The sequence below is a fragment of the Chaetodon trifascialis genome, chromosome 6 (genome assembly GCF_039877785.1).
Source record: "Chaetodon trifascialis isolate fChaTrf1 chromosome 6, fChaTrf1.hap1, whole genome shotgun sequence".
In the NCBI taxonomy this organism is placed as follows: Eukaryota; Metazoa; Chordata; class Actinopteri; order Chaetodontiformes; family Chaetodontidae; genus Chaetodon; species Chaetodon trifascialis.
Genome location: NC_092061.1, coordinates 13,524,564 through 13,545,281, shown reverse-complemented (window position 1 = coordinate 13,545,281; position 20,718 = coordinate 13,524,564). Strand labels below are relative to the sequence as shown.

The following is a 20,718-nucleotide window of genomic DNA, read 5'->3' as shown; positions in this document are numbered from 1 at the left end:
GCATAAACTTTAATCAATGTTTCATGTGACAAAAATACTAAACTGTAATTTAATCAGGTTATATTTGTCTGTGTAGATGTCAGTGTGAACATTCGTGACATTTTGCCCCCCCCTTTTTAAAATTTGATTAATTTAAATTATATGATTCAATTTCTCTATTGTATTAGATAGAAGAGGGAAGAGAGTGAGTAAATATGCTGATATGCCTACATGTAGAGATATGAGAGGATAGCTCACAAAGCTCATGTTTATGAGTAAAGGGGATTATTTAGCAAACTGTTGTGGGGCCCTTCAAGCAAATGGGCCCAGTGGAGTCCTCTACCAGTGACTGATCAACCCACTGATCAGTCACTGGTATCTGTGGCCCTCTACTGGACATGGACGATACAACGTTTGACCAAAAAGGTGCATTACCCACAGTAAATGAGCCTCAAGTGTCAAGTCAGATGCTTTTAAATAGAGCTGAAACAATGAGCTGGTTATTTTATGAATCAGTTTACAGTGTGACTAATTAATCAGCAGCTTTCTGATAATTGATTGATCTCTTCAGTTCAGTTTCCGGTTTTGAACAAAAATTTAAAACACTATGTGGTTACAGCTTCCCAAAGGAGAGGACTTGCTGCTTTTCTCAAGTGTACGTTGAGTATTTTTGGGCTGGACAAAAACAAGCAATTTGAAGCAGTGAACTTGGAAATTTTTGTGGACATATTTTCAATTTCATTTAACATCTCAGACAAATATGATAAAAATGATAATGAAGGTAATTTTTAATAGGAAAGAAGCAAGAGCGCTTTAAGTGTGGAGTTTGCATGTTCTCCCCGTGCTCACCTGGGGTATCCTCTATAAAATTCCCCCACTAAAAACATGCAAGAAGATCACCACCTGCCCAATGGTGATGAAGAGGAACTGGTCCCCGGACACCACTGTTGGCTGGCAGCCCACCGCTCCTGGTCTGCCATGGAGGAAGACTTACCAGGATGGGTTAAATGCTCAATGCTCAAGTGAAATCTTAATCTCAAATCTTAATCTTAATATTCTCACTTCAGGGTTAATCGGTGAGTTGGGAGCATGGTCTCACAAGATATAAGACACGACAATACAAGACTGGTTTGATGTGTGATCATGTCACTGAATTTATTACCTTAGTATAAACATATCAGCCCATCAGTTCAACCACACTGGGAACACTGAGTTCACTCCTTACTTCCTCTGAAAGCAGCGAGGAGCAAACAGACACTTGTCCAGTTACTTTAAACACACTTGCCCCTTTACAATAATGCTCTTATGAACAAATCATTACAGCACAGTAAACAATTCATAACTGTGGTATGAGTATTGTTATGCAGGTGACCTTTATATTTTAGTACACTGAAACACATTTGATGCATCTTAAGTTTTGGGCGTTTGTTCTTCTCACACAGATTGCTTCTCTTCTGCCACTGGAGAGATCTGCTCAGAGGGCTCTGACCTAAACACTAAACTCACCGCAGTCAGCCCACAATCAGAAGAATTTTACAGCACAGTAGGGTTGTAAAATTTTATTTGGAGAAATCTGTACATGGAGGTTTTGGCCTTCAGTGTGTTCACATATATAAGCATAATGGGGACACGGACAGGTAGCTCACTGAAGATCAAGAGAAGTGCTATCCATTACTCAAAACTGGACAGGAAGCTCAGAACAATCTGCTTCAGTTTAGCGTCTGATGCCTCGGAGATCTTGCCGTCGGCCCTGAAACAGCAAACGGGTCAAGTCAGTTTAACGCTTTTTAACAGTTAATACCTGTTCGCTCGTGGTCAAACAATAAGGGAAGTCGTTCAAACATATTGTGGCTGAGAAATGTGTCTCACTTGATTGCGGCGAGCAGGTCCTGGTGCTGGCTGAGGATGTGCTGCAGGAAAGCCTTCTCAAACTTTGTGATCTTGCTGGGCTCCATCTTGTCCAAGTGACCTCTGACACCAGCGTAGATGACTGTGACCTGTTCCTCAATGGCCATGGGAGCTAAAGAGGGGAATGGGAGACAGTTTAGTTGTCAAATTCTGCATTTTTAGGACATACGATACCAGCTTAGCATTTCTATTATACTTCATTGGGAACAGAAACGGTACAAAGAAGTGGACACTCACAGTACTGTCCCTGCTTGAGCAATTCAGTGAGCCTGACACCCCTGTTAAGGAGCTGCTGGGTGGCAGCGTCCAGGTCAGAGCCGAACTGGGCGAAGGCAGCAACCTCACGGTACTGAGCCAGCTCCAGCTTCATGGTACCGGCCACCTACAGGGAAGAAATAATTATTTACAATGATGGAGATTATCTGAGATCATCCAGAACCGTTTACTCTGAAGCCAAACTTGAACTTCTGGTGATATTTAGATTGAAAAATAAAAGCCAGATGTTACCTGCTTCATGGCTCTGGTCTGGGCAGCAGAGCCTACTCTGGACACAGACAAACCCACGTTGATAGCTGGGCGGATACCCTTGTAGAACAGCTCAGTCTCCAAGAAGATCTACAGCAACCAGATGAAGAAATTATAGCAGCGATGTGGTGGAGAATGATTCACAGACGAGCCAAAACGCAACCAAGACGATGAACTCCGAAGATAGTTATGGACTGACCTGTCCGTCTGTGATGGAGATGACGTTGGTGGGGATGTAGGCGGACACATCACCGGCCTGGGTCTCGATGACAGGCAGGGCAGTGAGGGAGCCGCCACCGAAGTTGTCGTTCATTTTGGCGGCTCTCTCCAGCAGACGGGAGTGCAGGTAGAACACATCTCCGGGGTAAGCCTCGCGACCAGGGGGACGACGCAGCAGCAGGGACATCTGACGGTAGGCAACAGCCTGAGGGGAAGATGGAATTTTTTTTATTAACCATGATTACTGCAATACGATTTCATTATTAACATTCATGAAGTAGATATTTCCCAACTTGTGCAATTTTTCAGTCGCAGCCCTCACCTGCTTGGACAGATCATCATAGATGATCAGAGCGTGCTTGCCATTGTCTCTGAAGTACTCTCCCATGGAGCAGCCAGAGTATGGGGCCAGGTACTGCAGAGGAGCGGCGTCAGAGGCAGTGGCGGAGACCACGATGGTGTACTTCATGGCATCAGCATCAGTCAGCCTCTTCACCAGCTGAGCCACAGTGGACCTCTTCTGTCCGATGGCGACGTAGATACAGTACAGCTTCTTCTTCTCATCAGTTCCTTCGTTGAAGCGCTTCTGGTTGATGATTGTGTCGATGGCAATGGCAGTTTTGCTGGAGAGTGAAAACAGAGGATTTAAAAAGCATCCTTACCATCTTTAAAACTACATCAAAGCTTTAGCATCCATGTGAACAGCAATGAAACAGAACATTTACCCAGTCTGCCTGTCACCAATGATCAGCTCACGCTGGCCTCTGCCAATGGGCACCAGACTGTCCACAGCCTTGATTCCAGTCTGCATGGGCTCCCTCACAGAGATACGGGGGATGATACCAGGGGCCTTCAGACCCACACGCCTACGGGTTTTTGAGCCCAGGGGACCCTGAGGAAAAAAAAACCAAAACAAAACATTAAATAAGCATTGTCAGATGACCTAAAGCCATTTTATGTAAACAAACAACAATTCAACATGTTATTTTAATTCTGATCACATCAGCAATTAGAACATTTTAAGAGATATCAGTTAGTAGTCATCTAAACAGTCAAACCTCGAGTTTCACCTACAGAAAGTTCATTTTCTACTTAACAGTGGCTCAACTTACCTTTCCATCGATGGCATTTCCCAGAGCATCCACCACACGGCCGAGCAGCTCCTCACCGACGGGCACATCCACGATGGCACCAGTCCTCTTCACGATGTCGCCCTCTTTGATCAGCTTGTCGTTACCGAACACCACAACACCAACGTTGTCGGGCTCCAAGTTCAGAGACATGCCCTGGAAGGAAAAACATTACAGCTGATTAGCAACATGACTGTTAAGGTATAAATAAAACTAAACTTCAGATGCCGGCAAGTTAAGGTTTGTTTTTTCCACCCCCAGCTATTAGGAAAATGTACAGAATGTTCTTTCAGTCTTGTCAGGATGAGTGACTAAATCCTGTATGCACAGTGTGTGAAAACACTTGAACATTTACAACAGCTTTGTATTTACTGTATTTTTAAATCAGTGTGTGTCCTTGTCTACGTACTTTCAGTCCAGAGGAGAACTCCACCATCTCTTCTGCCTGGACATTCCTCAGCCCGTACACTCTGGCAATACCGTCACCAATAGACAGCACGCGTCCTGTCTCCTCCAGGTCTGCAGAGGTGTCAGCTCCCATGATCTTCTCCTCCAGGATTGAGGACACCTCTGCTGTGCCTGCAAAAGACAAGAAATGCATGTTATAGAACTGTGTTTAGCCACTTTCTGACATGACATTCATTCATTCGAGTTCATTTTAAAATTGTGGTACAAAATATTGGCTTAATTTAAAAAAAAAAAAAAAAGTTAAACTGATGTTTGTATAAGCTAGATGACATTTAGGGTTATGGTCACAAGAGTTATTAAATGTTGTCTTTTTGGGGGCTTAAGTAAATTATTCAATTCAAAGCATGCAATTTACTGAATTGCACCACTGGTTTAAAAATAAAGATTGAAAAGGCTAACAAAGGTAACATTACTTTATCACTTGACACTGTGATGTTTCTGTTATCGTCAGTGCTTCTTTGCAAGACGCTGTTTAAATTTCACTACAAACAGTACCTGCATTTTTCTCTCCTACTTTTATCAAAGAAGCAACATGTTTAAAAGGCTTCACAACCTGCATGTATGAATGCTGATGAGACACTATTACCACTAGTTTTGGATAAAGGGAATGAAATCTGTTAATTTGAAAACGCGACTGCAGAAGAAAAGCTCTGGAAACAAAGTATGATCAATGACCTTCACAAATTACCTTTGGGTACTGACCCATACCGTAGAGGACAACGTTTCTATCATGTTGTTTTTGACTTTCTCACCTGTCTTCTGCAGCCATGGTCTGTGTGTGTGGAGGTGGTTGACCCCAACGCAGGCGGCCGGTACAGCCTTGGACACCTGATTTTCAATGACAGGCGGATTAGATTAAACTTTGATGACAAAAGTTCACTAAACATAGTGTAACGACAGTTATAAATATGCACTTTAAATGTTGAGCCAGTGTAACAGTGCGCAGCGGAGACGTCATGCGCTGTCAGGCTTTCTGACCTTCAAAGCGTGGCTGAATGAGCCGTTAGCTGGCAGCTAGCATAAGCTTGCGTGCTAACCTTAGCGCTGCTTGCTACAGGACGCAGATTCACAAGGGCAACTTCGACAAACACTTTTAACTCACCGATTTCAGGAATATTAACGCGAATTATTATTCAGGACTGATGAGTTGCGTTTAGGGCGGCATTAGCAAGTCGATGACAAGTTAGCTAGCGGCCTGCGGCGTTAACATTACCCTTCACGCCCACAAGGTTCAGAAAGATATTAAAAGATCTCGCTGCAACATCCCCATCAAATGCAAAAAGTTTAATACATATACTTACAAATCCAGCCCTTCTGGGAAGGGTCCTGGCCAAAGCTGCAGCAACTCTCACGGATAACATTTTCTCGGGTTGCTAATGACCTGTCCTCCACCACTTACGGCTTCGACCTGCTTATGACTGAAAATGTAATGGCTGAATGAACTCTTCTTCTATTTATGTGCCACCGATGTTAAGTTTCCTGCATTGCTGCTCAGCTCTGCCCCCTACCGTCACGGAGAGACTACGGCAGCTATAGTTTTTCTTACAACTTTATTTTGGACATGAAAAATAGAGTTCGCAGGATGCATAAAATCAAGTAAAATCCAACATTTTAATAATAGCTTATGAATAACTTATTTTGTAATATGTATATATGTACCTTTGAGACACTGCCAGCAAAAACTGAAAATTGCTAAGCTTTTGTGTTCATAAGCTCAGCTCATGGCAGAGCTGTTACATTGTTACATTCGGCCTACAGTGGTTGGGTGTACCCACTAAGATGACCAGTGACAAACAAAAAGTAGTCAATGACAATTATTTAAACAGCAGTGGTGGATGAGGTACTCGGACCTTATACTTAAGCAAAGGCAGCAATAACACAGTGCAGAAATACATGCAAGTAAAAGTCACGCATTTAGAATTTAAAAGTAAAAGTACATACAATAACAATTTACATCAATGTCAGGTTAAAACTTATCATGTAATGCTTAGTATTTGTGAGCTTCCCTTATCTTATTTGGGGTAAATCATTTTTGGAGTAATATTCTTCCAGCATTTGGGTAGAGGAAAAAAAATGGTGATGGCTCTACTATAATTCTTTGATGTAGGGAGAAAACATTTCAATTTGGTTTGGTTTGAAAAGCTTATGAAACAGACTTAAATTCTTGAACAGGAAAATAACATTTTGACAAATGCTTCATGACTGAAATGACAACCTTGGCCCCTGACCAACCTAAATAATGTTTCGGTCAAACATTGTTGTTTTTGAAAAGAGTCTTATTTTTGTACACTGTCATTATCTTTCCACATAAAAGAGTCTGTGGACTGAATTTATAAATCACTAACCATAGACCATATGCTTTTCTTTTTTGTTTAATTGTAGGCTAAATTTGGGTTGGACTGACAGAAAATGCAGTTTGAAGATGTTAATTTGGGCCATCTCTCTTATGACATTGTATGGACTAAACGATTTATCAGAATCAGAATTCCCTTATTTATCCCCGAGGGGAAATTGTTTTTTTTGCAGTGCTCCTTACAAGGATGGAATTAGAATAAAATGGAAGGAAAGAGAAGAGAAAGAAATATATATATAAAGCAAGTATAAAAACAAAATATTTATATTGAGAAAAATATCTATCTATCTATCTATCTATCTATCTATCTATCTATCTATCTATCTATCTATCTATCTATCTATCTATCTATCTATCTATTTGGATACAAAAGGATGTGTAAAGTTCAATTGATCAAATATGTAACAGCATAAGTGAAAAGTCCAAGGGCCATTCAAAGGGCCATTCAGAGGCCCTCATCAATAAAATGCAGATCAATCAGATAAATTGATAATTGCTTAGAGGCTAGAGTTTGAAAGAAGTTGGCGTTTAGGAAGAGAGCGAGTTAGTTTAATGACAAATACTGTCGAGTTGCACCATGGGAAATGTAGGATTAACCATTTTTAAACCTTGACTTTTTGTCCATTTACTGTGTATGGTTCCCTCCTAAAAAAAACATTAACGATATACTTACAATTACTTTCTTTTATCAAGATTAATTGACAAGGCTGTGCAGGTTAACCTAGGTACCTCCAGCTTTGGTATGTAGCGTCGCAATATCGCCCTCTTTTGCTCCGGACTTTAAATGACATGTCTGCTTTTGTCAGCGACAACCAGGCGAGTCAGACAGTCGTTTCGTTTGGTTTGCCTGTGGTGCTAGCCAGCCAGCAACAACCAACCGCCTGAATGTAGATCCGCATGGGCTACTACTACTCTATCTCTCCAAATAACCCAGCGGAATCATAAGATAAGGATCCCAGGATGGTCTTAGTGCATGTCGGATATCTGGTTCTTCCTGTATTCGGCTCAGTAAGAAACAGAGGTACGGTATTAATATTCATATCGATCCAAAACATGTGCCCTGTTTATCTTAATATTCACTGCAGCTGTTGGCTAGCTAGCTCGAGCTTAGCCTTTGGGCTAGCTCGCGTTAGCTATCCTAAAATTAACGTTGAAAATTTTCGCGAAAATACCCGCAACGTGATACTACTTTGTCGCAGATTAATATATACCACCGAATAATGTAGTTTACCGGGTGTAATTACGCCTAATCAAAAACAAATACCGCCGCTAAAGATAAGCTAACTGGCTCGTTGGCTCAGGCTATATCTTGGAACGGAAACATTTCTCACAAAGGATTCCACATGCACGGGGCGTGCGGTCCAAAATTCCCACTGTCAGGAATACATTCCTGCATAGGCAGTTGTGTTTGGCCGTATTCATGTGAGATGCATTGTATTTGCGCGATTTTAAGCCCATTAACATTACGATGCATTGTTATTTTCCCCAAAGTGCCATCGTTTATTTGAACTGTAAAAAATACCGCAAAATAGACATAGCCTTTCCAGCCAGTCAGCTTATCTGTGCCTGGATGATGTCATTTGAAGATCACCTTCTCCTGCTAGCGTTCGCCGCTTTTTCATCGTGATTTCAGGAATTATTATGTGTCAACTGGCCAGTGTACCAATCGATACATGGCCAGTTGCCAGGGAGCATGGACTTCCGAGCCATTAATGTATCAGTCGCCTATTGTATTGTTTGCTAATTGGCAATTCAGCAGCTGTTTGTTTGAAGCTGCCGGATTGCAAAAAGACCCGAGTATGCGGTGATAGTTTAACAATGATAAAGCTACAGTGTAACATTAATTTCATAACAGTGGCGTCAGTGATTTCATTGTGCTTTTATTTCTGTTCTTATTTCCCTGTTTCATAGTATGGAGGCTGGCTCTACATTCTGCATTTATCAGATCTTTGTCGTCCCCCCATTGTGTAGCTAATGATCATCTGCTGCTGTGTGGTGTGGCGTGGCCTCTGCCTGTTCTCTGCATTTAGCTGTATTGTGAATCCCTTCTTCATTTCCTCTTTCCATCAGAAGACGACATTGGTATTAAAAAGCACCCCCTCCCAAGATGTATTCAGCCATAGACTTTCCATGTTAAACAGACTAAAACAATAGCTAACATCTAGAACAGAGCACCTTTTTGTCTTTTTTCTGTCAAATTGCTGTAGCACTGAGTAAACATTTTAGCTCCTTTTTAGATATCAGTTGAATGTCATTGTGTACCTCCCATCCAGTCTTGATAGACAACATGCTGTAAATTCCTGTAAAGTGGATACATTTTGCATGATCTTAAATACTGCACTGCATTGTTGAACACCAGAATTTGGCTCATCTTCCTTCTCTTCACACAAGGTGCAATGTACATGATTAAAGTGACCTACAATTGAAAAAAAAAAAAAGCATGCAAAATTGGAACCACATGCATGCCATTTTTTTTTATTAAAATCAGCATTTCAGCAGATGCTGTCATGAGATCACTTGAAATGACTGAAGGTACACTGCACCTGCACACAACAACCTGCCATAACTGTCTCCATTTTTGTGTAATCCTTTTGTTCCCTTTGCAAATTTCAAGCTTCGAATCACACTGAATTGTCAGGGCTGTTTGCTCCTTATGAGCAAATGAAATTCAAAAAAAGTAAGCAAAACATGCTCACTGGTGGTTCATCACTTCCCAATTTCCCCCACTAACATAAGGCCAAAATGCTATCCATTTCACAGGGATGCCTATTTTCCTGCACTGCTAAAGAGATCCTCTATTAGTAATAACGTCTTTATTGTTTGGTTGTGGTCTCTCTTTACCTTTTGTTCTGGTAATAGTACTTTCAATGCATGGTCACATTTATGATTCATAATTTTTGGTTTTTGTTTTTCTACATTGACTAGTGAAAATCCAATGTAATCTTTCTGTAGTAAAGATGTACCCTGCTGTACTGGAATCATGTGCTGTAGCCAACACGTCTGCTCATTGGATGCCGCTTTTGTTCTTTTTAACCCTATATGGAGCATGGTGGGCCTTGCCTTCAGTCTATGTTGTTTATTTTTGTTGCATGGATTTATACTATTATTACAAACAAACAAGAAAGAAAACACAAATTCCACATATACTAATATTTTTCAATAAAGAATATAGTGTTTTTCCTAACCTTCAGTGTGCTTCTTGCTGATTTCCATTTATTGTCCTCCCTCTCCCCTGTCCCTACCTGCCCCCTCCACCCCCTCCCCACCCACCTCCTCTCCCGCTGTGACAAAGATAGACAATTTCCACGCTTCCTCCATCACAGGGCCTGAATGAGTCTATCTGCTGTCATTCATGGTGATCGTTTTCACTGAGACGCTTGAAAACGCAGTGTGCTGCTTACCGTCTAGACTTGAGCCTTTAACCCACGGCAGCAAGGTCATCCCTTGTCTGCCCGGCTGCACTGACGACTTGTCAAGCTGGAAATATTGCTGGAAAGGCACACTACCTGTCTTTCCTGGGTGTGTGTAAAACCATACTGCGTTTTTCAAGCGTGCTCCTAGTAAATGCAATGTAGACTTTGCCTATACATGATTTTTCAAGTGATGTCCGCTTTTTACGTGAGATTTCGTCCTGTCTTTTATACTTTCAAAGCAGATTAAACTCCAACCTTGTACTGGAATTTAGCAATTGTGCACAATTTTAGTCTAAACTAGTAGGTTTTTGTAAAATCTAGTGCTCCAGTTTCTGCCAGACGGACATTACAGAGCACAGTATATTGAATCCTGCTCCGTTTCAAGTCTTCCTTTGGCCAGCGTTTCCCCCAAAAGTTTCTAATCAAGGCCAAATTTGTTATTGCAATTTCTCAGGCCTTGTCTAATCAATAAGGTCTTTTTAAGCTCGAGCACGGCATTAAAACCATATTGCACCACAGCACAAGTTAGCCTGTCTTTTTCTCCCTGTTGAGTCTCTACAGCAGTCTGCTCGCTGCAGTTGCCAAATAGCTGTGGTTGGAGAGAGTAAAAAAAAAAGCATTCAAGCTATTTCCTCTCTACTCCTGAATGTTCACATGGGAGAACAACAAGTAGAGCTATACTGTATGTAAGACAGCTACAGTAGGCTTCAGTGAAGCACAGATGTATGATAAAGTGAGTGTAATGCCTGGTTTCATTTTTAAGGAGGAAAGGATTCTTTACGGTTATATAGATAGAGACTTGGCATTTTAACAGTTGAATATATATCTTACAGACAGCCAGGAACTGAAGGTTTTACTGAGTGCACTGACCCACTGTCAGCTGCAGAATTTACAAGAACCGAGCAGCGTTGAAGATCATATACTGGTAGAGTTCGTCTGTTCTGGCCCAGTTCGCTTGTCTGTGAATCAGAAGACCAGGAGTCGATCCAGAGGTCGGAAATGCAATTAAAGAAATGAAAGCTTGCGTTGTGTGTGCGGGGGCAAAAATGGTCGTCATGTTCATGGTACTTGTGGTAACCATCATTTTCCCACCCCCACAGAAGTAATTTTCACCCTAGGTAAGAGGTAGGGCTTCATTAACATGCTATATCACACACACAGTGACACCACATTTCACCCACAATTAATTCCAGCTAATCTCTCCCCTCAGGTGCCTGACAACTTCTCCTTATCCTCCACAGGATCCCATTTCAACCGGCAACAGCAACAGCAGCAGCAGCAGCAGCACAGCCATGCTACCTCTTGCCGGCACTTCCAGTTAGGTCCTCAGGCCCCGCTGCCCATGGACTTCCCCATGCCCCACCCAGGGCAGCCACAGTCAGGCATTAATCCCCACCTGGCCCCTCCCGGCCACCAGCATGGCCCTCCGCTCCACCCGCCCCTCAACCCCTTGCCCGCTCCCCAGTTCCAGGACATCCCTGCCCCTCCCTTCCTACCTCAGGCATTACACCAGCAATACCTCCTCCAGCAGCAGATCCTCGAGGCCCAGCACCGACACATCCTGCCACCCTCCAGGTATCTGCAAAGGTCTGCAGGGAAATTTAGAAGATAAAAGACAAAATGCGTAGCTTTTTCTGTCTGCAAGTGACCTCTTGGTTGAAGGAGACTGTTGTGACATCTTATTTAAGACCATTTATCTTTGTTTCATGTTTTCAAATGAATGGTTATTTGTCTTAGCAGACGCACCCCAGAGAGAGTTCCTCACCAGCCCCACAGACTGCGGCCCGGCTATGAGTTTGCGCCCCCTCTTCATGTCCCTCCTCAGCCGGTGGTGCAACAGCCCCGCTACCTGGCTGAGGGCACAGACTGGTAAGTCATATACCTCTTATGCAGTGCCACAGAGGCAAACAGTCCCAGGTTTCCTTGTTACAAAAGTACATTGTCATGATGTAAGTTTAGACTTAATACCCACAAACTCATTTTCACACCACAGATAATTGAATTTGGACAACCACAAAGAGGTGGGGTTTTTTTTTTTAGACCAGATTAAATGAATTTGAGACCAGTTTAAGAAGAGCCCAAGGTAAATCAACTCTGATTAAACACTGAAATTGGTAATAAACATGGTAGACATCTTTCAAAATGCAACATTAATACATCAGGAGTTTCTTTTGCACAGTATGCAGGGCGACAGAGGCAGACTAGGTTTAGATTTCATACCAGCAGAAATGACACACTAATAATTTCTGCACTAATGATACTTAAAATCAGACAAGACATCCCAGACCGCCATCAAATATGAGTCAAGACCAGATGGAAGGGGTTTGACTTGAAAAGGAGCCCTAAGCAAAGCAACTCTTGTTTGACACATAAGTTGGCAATAAACACTGTACACATCTCTCTAAATGTGTTAATGTATGAGGAGTTTCATGAGGGGTGTATGAGAGGTAGAACCACCCACAGCAGTAACAACAACAACAGCTTCACAAAGTGATCCTGAGCCCATGCAGTAACATCCTTTAAGCAATCATGTGTTCACAAAGTGGTGAACCTCGCTTCACCCTCGCTTGTGATCAACTGAGCCTTTCACCTGTTACCAATGAACCTGTTTAGCTGTGGAATGTTCCAAAAAGGTGTTTTCCCCAGTAGTTTTCTGTACACAGCTTTCCATGCACCTCCAAGCAACTACAGAAGTAGCTCCTACAGCAACAGTACCCTGGCTGGGAATCACTGGCCTGAGAAGTGCTGTTCTTTTGGGGTCGCTGTGCCGTGTAGAAATCCATTTTATACAATTTGCCAGAAACACTATGAAATAGTGACGTGTGTGCCATTGACTGACTTGTCTTCGGTTTCTGTCCAGGGATCTGAGTGTAGATGCTGGGCTGCCCCCCCACCAGTATCACATCCATCCGCTGCCGCAGCACTATCAGCACTACTTGACCTCTCCTAGGATGCACCACTTCCCTAGAAACAATGCCTCAACACAAGTGGTGAGCCCCCTCTGCCTCACTTCAATCAATCACGTCCGTCTCGATGAACTCGCAGCGTGTCTCCTCTGGCTTTGGCGACTAATCTCGATACCCAGCAACCGTGGGATGAATTGTGTTCCTGTGTTTCTTCTGATTTCCGCACAGAGCTGACGCTACCTTCTTTTATCTGTCATCTTCCAGGTCGTCCATGAGATCAGAAACTACCCATATCCCCAGCTGCACCTGCTGGCTCTGCAGAGTCTCAACCCCTCCCGCCACGCGTCAGCTGTTAGAGAGAGCTACGAGGTTCGTGCTGCTCCTTCCTCTCTGTCACCTCAGCAGACACACCAGTCTACACTCATTTATAATTGTTTCCTCTTAGAGCAATCCTCTGGACATCCTTGAGTGTGTAACTGCTTTTCTTTTTTCCAATTAATTCGTGTACCAGATGCCTCAAATTGTCCAGCTAGCTTTAATCTCATGACATTTGTTTTCAATTGAACACGATGCACTTGTTTCCTGAGAGGCTCTTTCTTGTTCCTCGAAGGACCAATTCTTTTATCTTATCGAAGTATTCCACTCTTGTACGTCTTTCACCCTTTATTATACAGCTGTTAATTTAGCAGGCAAGGACAGAGATGCCTTTTACAAACCTCACCTAAAGGACTTAAAAGACATGTCCATATCGTTTCCATTGTAGGAGCTTCTGCAGCTGGAGGACAGATTGGGCAGTGTGAACCGTGGAGCAGTCCAAACCACCATAGAGAGATTCACTTTCCCCCATAAGTACAAAAAGGTAAAATGGTTTTTTTACTTGCTAGCCGAGCGATGCAACTATTTGAAGTGGTCTGGTATAGATGAAGCACTGGGCGAGAAATAAGTTGAGCTTGATGTGAAAGATGGGCTTGGAAAAGGGCAGCATGGGGTCGAAAGGATCAAAGAGAGGAGACGAGAGTGGAAAGGAGGTCACGGCTCTCACAGCAGTTCAAAGGTCAAACTAATTTCCGTTCGCAGATTAGTGAGACAGGTCTGCAGTGTGCACAATTCGAGGCGAGGGATGACTCATCCAGCTGTCTGCAGATATGTGCGTGGAATGAATTTAAAAAAGTGCCTCTGCTGAGTATGACCCAAATTCTCTGGAAACAGTGTCAGATCATTTGGTACATTGTGAGTGAGAAGAAGTAATTGAGCGTTTTCCATCTGATGTCTATTTTTTTTTCTGGGAAGCATGATTAGGTGACTCTTTCCTTCTTGTCTGGGCTGACTCAGAGACACCCGTGGCACAAACATAACCGCTCCTAACACACAGCTGTACAACACGTTTCAATAATTAAAGTCTCTCTGCAGAGAATACCCCAGGACCTGAAGATGTGTCTGGATGATGAGGAGCTGGACACCGATGAGAAGTGCACCATCTGTCTGTCGATGTTGGAGGATGGAGAGGACGTCAGGTACAGCTCTACGCTCATCTTTTGCTTTTTCTAAGGGGAAAATGTTGCTCATGTAAATGTGAACATACACTGTACATACATTCTGCTGTTTCCTCTGGGATACATTTGTCTGACCTGCCGTGGTCAGGAAATGTTGTATATACATTCATGATCCCCAGAGGATGAATCCTGCTGACTTTGTTGATCTGCTGACTCTTCCTCTACAGTTGTGGTTTTAAATGAAATGTCTGGACAGCTGTTGGATTAGATTTTGCAAAATATTTGGTTCATCTCCATCAGGATGAAATGTCATAAATTTGTTCACTCCCTGACTTTTCGCTAGCGCCACCATCAGGTCAAAACTTTAATTTAATTTGCTAACTTTGGTTTATGAGTAATTACCTGCAGAAACAATGTCATCCCTGAAACCACATTATCACTGTAGGCTGCTAAATTAAAACATGGTGAACATGGTATAAACATTATACCTGCTTAACTTCAGTTAGCATTGCCATTTTGAACATGTTAGCATGCTGACTTTAGGATTTAGCTCAAAGCACTGTTTGGCCTGATCACAGCCTTACAGAGTCATATTGGATTAGCGTAATTATGACAACCAAGTGGTACCATCATACCACCATCTTTATGATGTGAACACTCACGTGTCAAACACACACACGTGTGAATGCAGCCATGGTCTTGCTCTCCAAAAGAGGATTACTTTGAGGAGTCTGTTAGCGATTCATGGATCTTCCTTTATGTTTCTTTCTGGAGATCTTTAAGACTGGCTTGAAGATTCTTGAGACAAACATTATGGAATGTCTCATTCATCCATAATATTGGTTTTTACGTCCAGCCTCTACAATGCAGTGGACTTCCACACAGTGTTGTGAGCAACATTTTCTCTTAAGGTTGTTTGTGGAAAGCGGCTTGAGGCCAGACAATCATTTCCTTGCTGATTAGACCTCAGAGAAACATCTTCACATTCCCTAATTTATATATATTCACAGCGCTTTCCTGCAGAATGGATGCACAGTCAGAGTCTCAGCAGTTTTTAACCCTAAATTGGTTCTGCCACCTAAGTTCAAAGCATCAGGTCTGAAAATCCCATCACAGGATTTCTTCCAGCACCTCATCTTGAAAATACCGCCCGAAGGCGACATTAGCATTTCACAAAATCTTATGATGTGTGTCCAGTGTTGTGATCTGTCTAACTGGCAAAGTGACAGAGTTATTTTACTCTGGGAAAAATAAAAGGGAGGAAGGAGAACAAAGGAGGTGAAAGCTTCAGGTTTTTGTTGTGTGTCTGGTCTGTATTTGAAAGAAGAGAGTGGAGCAGTGACAAGGTTTGTTAGGCTTGGTGATATTCTACATTATATCCAAAAAATCTCTGGTCTTCCAAGCATTCATCATTCATGATCTTTCAGGCTATGTTTAACTTGGAGTCACAAGGTTAATGTGAATGAGAAGAGCATATGCCTTTTGTTGTGTTGGCATTTAAATGCTTCTTGGGTGATTTGATAGAAGTGGACAGCTCTAAATACGCATGATTGCACTTAAGCACACAAACATCCCATCTCTAACTCTGTTTCAAAGAACAAATGTGGATTTCTGGCAGCAGTCGCAGGTCCCCACAGATTTAATCACACACGAGTTGTGAAGAGAAATTAGATGACAAAAGTCACTTGAGACACAAATGTGAACCACAGTCAGACAACTGGATCTATTCTGGACTCAGTCTGAATGCCTGCCATGGCAGGACCTTCAACCTGGTGTAACTGAGCAGAGGAAAAACAGCTGTTTCATCCAGCTGTTTGAACTCTGTTCTGCTTGTGTTTGGTTTATTGACAACATTAGAAACAGAGCTGCAACGATTAATCGATTGGTTGTCAAATATTAAAATAATCGCGAACTATTTTGATAATCAGTTAATGGGTTTGAGTAATGCAGCTGTGTGACAAAGATCAGGATGCATCTATCAATGAATCACAAAATGGGACATAAAATGTTAGAGACTGCGTTGTGCACAAAAGGCTTCTATCATCCCCATCGTGATTTATTTATTTATTTCAGATAAACTGAAGAATGAAGTGTTCCTTTCGAGTCGAGAACACTACCTTACGTCTTAAAATAAATGAACCACTAAAAAAATCTACTGGATTATCTGAAAAAAAGCCTCATCTCAAAGCTGAAAACAGGGTTTCTTAGCTCATCTTGGAGATTCATGGTTTCTTTTCAAACACTGACCGTATCTCTCTTATGTCTGCAGGAGATTACCCTGCATGCACCTCTTCCACCAGGCGTGTGTGGACCAGTGGCTGGCCACCAGCAGGAAATGCCCCATCTGCAGAGTGGACATTGAGACCCAACTGACACCCGACAGTTGATAGCTCCTGTCGACCCATGCAGCTTTGGATCTGGTCTTGTTTAATTCTCCATTGCCTCCCTCGGGGGGGGGGGAAGCTCTGCCAAACACCCCCTCTCCCCCTCTGCATCACTCAACGAGCCTGCCTTCTGAGACAGCTGTGACAGAGGGATCAACAAAGCACACTCACCCACAACACAACGAGGGACGGGGGTTAATGCATTGATAGGTGGCTGGACTGAAGGTTGGTTGAATGGACTTGCTGGATGTAACAGGTAGGAGCGGACGTGTATGGACAGATGTGCTGAGGCTTCACACGATTCTGTCAGATTGTGTACCTTGTGTACATTTCTCCATACAGCCACCGAGAGAGGACACTCACACCAACCTCCCCAGCTCAGTGTGGTGTATGATCTCTGCCACTATATCTAAACCCTCTCCCCCAGGCCTGTGAAAAATCCTTTAAGCTGCACTCTGCCCAAGCCCTCAGCACATCTGTACAGAACATTATCAAATGATTAGCATGAGGTTGTTTGGTGTGAACTCTTGTAGCTGAACGCTTGTGGTGTAATGGAGTATAGTACTGAAAAAGTATTTACAGAGTAACAGTGTTGTGTAGCAAGCAAAAGCCTTTTGAGAAATATGTGTGTGAAAAATAAACCTACAGAGGGGGTGACCACAGCTCTAACAGAGAGAATATTCAGTGTGTTAAATCACAGGCAATGAGGAAAGAGCTAGTTGTGTAAAAAGGCCAAAAATCCCTCTTTCTTGTCTAACATGGTTTTTGGATTTACAGTTAGTAGATGCCATCAGAGTTGATGCTAAACCCGCTAACTGCAGGCATGGCTTCCAGTGATCTGTGTAGTGTCGTAGTCGGGCCTCTATAATCTAGAGCAGAGGCCTCAGATGTGCATGCTGTATGGCAGGCTTGGGCTGTGTCGTTAATATTGTGGAGCAGTAGAAACAGGGACTGTGTCTGTGCATGTGAACCGTATACTATGACGATCCCACTCATTCATAGAGGAGGACAAGAATGCACCTAATACCCCTACACCCCCCACCCCCACTCCCCCACTCATCCCGAGTAAAGTTGCCCTTAGACGCCGATCTCGGACCAATGTAGCATTTCTCTCCTGGTGTCAGGATTCAAAGAGCTGCTAGTGGATCCGTGTCTAACTGCAACTCCTCTCTGAGGCCTCGCTCATGGCACGATCATGACACGAGAGGCCGGCATGGGCTTGAGGATGCAGTGCCTGAGTCTTGCCATCAGAGTGAATAAAATCTGACATTTGTATTACCTATTACCAGAACCTTATTGCCTATCGAACAAGCACATGTGATTTCTATATACAGTGAATCGCCTCTGTTGTTGTAACGGCTCCTTTTCATTTCAATCTAAGTTGCTCCCACTGTTTTTGATAAAAAGAGACTGTGTCTGGTATTACAGGGAAAATACAAACTAGTTTGCCTGTGATATGTGCTAGAATGTGTATGATTGTCCCCACCCCCCTCCCCCATGGTAGTAGTGTATGGTATTGCTAGAACAACTGTGATACGTTCAGTGATAGAAGCTGTTTTCTCTTTATCATGCATGAACCATGTCGGCGTAGTTCACTTGAAGGAGGGTGAAAGGGAGAAAAAGCCATCCATTTGAAAAATACCAAACAATTGTTCTTAACATTGATTTTTATTTCAATTGTCTTTTTTCTGCCATTTGTTTTCTTTTCCTTATTACTTGTATTTCGTTTTCTTCTTTTTCTTTTTGCTCACATGCCAATCTGGACATGGTACTAATATGCCGAGTCCTTGTCCATTTTAACCATAGTGAAGAAAAAGCTGCAATGCTGCAAAAACATATTTATTGTTGTTATAATGTAGCTTGTGTTTTGTAAATGCACTATAATATGGAGTTGCCTGATTTTTGGTTTGGTGGTGTGGGTTCTTCTTGTCCTAGATTTTGTGTTTCTATTCAGTTCCAAGTATTTTCATGCTTCCTTGTGTATTATTGGAGGGTAACTTGACTGTTTGTGTTGCGTTTTTTTTTGTTTTTTTTTTCTTTTTGTATGAAACCTCCATCCAAAAAACTACAGATGGATGAAAATGGAGGTTTGCTAGTTCACATAGAATGCTGTGATTAAAGATGCCTTAAGTATTTAACAATCATTATTTATTACTAACTGTAGCTAGCTAGCTATCGTGGTGGAATATTTAATGTCTCTATCTCATAACTTTGCAATTTAATCAATATATTTATTTAAAATAACACAAAATATTAAAAAAAGAATACCTCATTATGCATTGGTCGGTGGGGATGCTTCTGCATGCCGTCTGTGTTTTCTTTTTCAAAGGAGAAAAAAAGAAACTTGTTGAAAAATTGACTTGGGGGTGTTTCCCAACCCATTTTCTAGCCAGCATGGTGCTGTTGATCTGGATTACATTCCATTCATGTCACCTCTTCATTTTAATTTTCTATATTTTTGTGTTTCGACTATCATCCGTGCTTTGATGTAAAGCAGGTGACGGGGTGCGGACCCCTTTTGTCTTAGTATGGCTCCACAATTAGCTTGCTTTCGTTATATGATACTGCTTTGTTTCCCATAATCAGTCACATGCAACTTAATTTCTTGTTTTGTTTTATTTTGACCATGTTCATGATATTCCATCATATCTGGATCTCAATTTAGTGCTTATTATTTTAGGACCCACTTAATGAAACTGTATTATTTGTTCTAATGTATCGCTGGCAATTGCTTTGTGTGGGATTTTGGGAAGTATCTAACATGCTAACTTGAGCCATTGGTCTTATTGAGCAAATTTCTGGTGTACTGTGGTTATACAATATAGATAGCGTGTTTTACACCTGGGTATAATAAGCTAACTATGTTTTCGGTGTGCATTTCTTATTAATACTCTAATACTAATCCTGCAAATTATTATAACATATTGGATTGGAATGACGCTGGCTGGTCTTTCTATTATTATTTCATTTCGTGCTCTCACTGGCCTTACCCCATGTCCTCCACAGTGTACCCCATTACTCCAGAGCGAACTGGACAGTAGCCATAGTATTAACTCAAGCTGATGAACCGGAATGAACAGTAGAACTTAAAGCACAAGCTTTTTAATGCATGTCCTTCTCAGGTTTTCCTATGTGTATGTGGGAGTAGCTCTGTAGATGTGTTTAATATGATGCTGTACCTTCTTGAATATTTCAGATGTTTCTTTGCTGCTGAAAAAATGTTGATTATTAACCTGCCAGTGAAAAAGGGAAGTGGCCATCTTTGTACAACACACTGCTGTTTTGCTGTAACCGCGCAATGTTTTATGATCTTGAGTATTTTATAGAAAAGTAGAAGTATGTATCAATAATATGAAAGCAATAGCTAAATCATAATGAAGAATAACATGATCAGTGAATATTGTGGAAAATCTTTAGATTCACTCTGGGTGGATTTTGTACTGTATTTATTACTAATGATGATGCAAAAAGTTGCATAGCTTAACCCAAACTGTTCTGTCTCTTTTTTATTTATTGTCTTGTATATGATCTTTTTGTATGTGTTTTTCAAATAAACTGCCTAAAATGCTGACATCTTATTTAATTTTTCGTATTATTTGGTGTCCTGTTAAAATCATTTACCTCAAAAATACTCATTTACAGGTTTGAATTAAATGTATTGGCCAAGATTAACTCATTAGCAGATATATCGATCAGTCTGTTAATTAACAAGTAATTGCAGTACAGAGATGCTAGTTGTATGCTTGAGATGATTTAGAAACAGTACCCTGTCTTGATCAGTACATATCTTTGTCATTATCAAAAATGTTTATGTTAAAAAATGAGCAGATCATGGGCGAAAATTAATGTGAATATTTTTCTTGCAGATCTAGATTTTATTATTAAATCTATCCTTAATATGCCCAATTTTAACCCAAAGCAATATGCAAAGTAACAATAT

At 41.8% G+C, this 20,718-nt stretch overlaps 2 protein-coding genes across 5 annotated transcripts; one reads left to right on the top strand and one right to left on the bottom strand.

Moving 5' to 3' along the window:
* Nucleotides 1–1,104: 1,104 nt before the first annotated feature.
* LOC139331976 (ATP synthase subunit alpha, mitochondrial-like) lies at nucleotides 1,105–6,760 on the bottom strand. Its single transcript, XM_070963600.1, has 11 exons — nucleotides 5,531–6,760; nucleotides 4,982–5,057; nucleotides 4,171–4,340; nucleotides 3,744–3,917; nucleotides 3,357–3,523; nucleotides 2,954–3,254; nucleotides 2,612–2,836; nucleotides 2,395–2,502; nucleotides 2,125–2,269; nucleotides 1,849–1,999; nucleotides 1,105–1,729 (listed from the first exon to the last, which is right to left on the bottom strand). The coding sequence occupies exons 1-11, from the start codon at nucleotides 5,588–5,590 to the stop codon at nucleotides 1,651–1,653; spliced, it is 1,656 nt and encodes a 551-aa protein (XP_070819701.1). The 5' UTR covers nucleotides 5,591–6,760; the 3' UTR covers nucleotides 1,105–1,650.
* A 644-nt stretch (nucleotides 6,761–7,404) lies between these two features.
* On the top strand, nucleotides 7,405–20,354 carry ark2cb (arkadia (RNF111) C-terminal like ring finger ubiquitin ligase 2Cb). Of its 4 annotated transcripts, none has more exons than XM_070963599.1 (8): nucleotides 7,405–7,603; nucleotides 11,237–11,570; nucleotides 11,736–11,864; nucleotides 12,856–12,985; nucleotides 13,166–13,270; nucleotides 13,665–13,760; nucleotides 14,312–14,415; nucleotides 16,664–20,354. In XM_070963599.1, exons 1-8 carry the CDS (start codon nucleotides 7,543–7,545, stop codon nucleotides 16,779–16,781), a joined length of 1,077 nt encoding a protein of 358 aa, XP_070819700.1. In that variant the 5' UTR covers nucleotides 7,405–7,542; the 3' UTR covers nucleotides 16,782–20,354. The 4 variants fall into 4 exon arrangements, with proteins under 4 accessions (XP_070819700.1, XP_070819699.1, XP_070819698.1 ...); XM_070963598.1 differs by having other exon boundaries at nucleotides 11,733–11,864; nucleotides 16,664–20,353; XM_070963597.1 differs by having other exon boundaries at nucleotides 7,454–7,603; nucleotides 8,494–11,570; nucleotides 16,664–20,353.
* The last annotated feature ends 364 nt before the right edge of the window (nucleotides 20,355–20,718 follow it).

Excerpts from the sequence above, each read along its gene's own strand:
- ark2cb (XM_070963596.1), top strand. The coding sequence starts at position 11,137 with ATGCTATATCACACACACAGTGACACCACATTTCACCCACAATTAATT. Across the intron at positions 11,571-11,732 it reads CACATCCTGCCACCCTCCAG|CAGACGCACCCCAGAGAGAG; the intron begins GTATCTGCAAAG and ends TATTTGTCTTAG. Across the intron at positions 11,865-12,855 it reads CTGGCTGAGGGCACAGACTG|GGATCTGAGTGTAGATGCTG; the intron begins GTAAGTCATATA and ends GTTTCTGTCCAG.
- LOC139331976 (XM_070963600.1), bottom strand. The coding sequence starts at position 5,590 with ATGTTATCCGTGAGAGTTGCTGCAGCTTTGGCCAGGACCCTTCCCAGA. Across the intron at positions 3,918-4,170 it reads AGTTCTCCTCTGGACTGAAA|GGCATGTCTCTGAACTTGGA; the intron begins GTACGTAGACAA and ends TTTTCCTTCCAG. Across the intron at positions 2,503-2,611 it reads TCTCCATCACAGACGGACAG|ATCTTCTTGGAGACTGAGCT; the intron begins GTCAGTCCATAA and ends TGGTTGCTGTAG.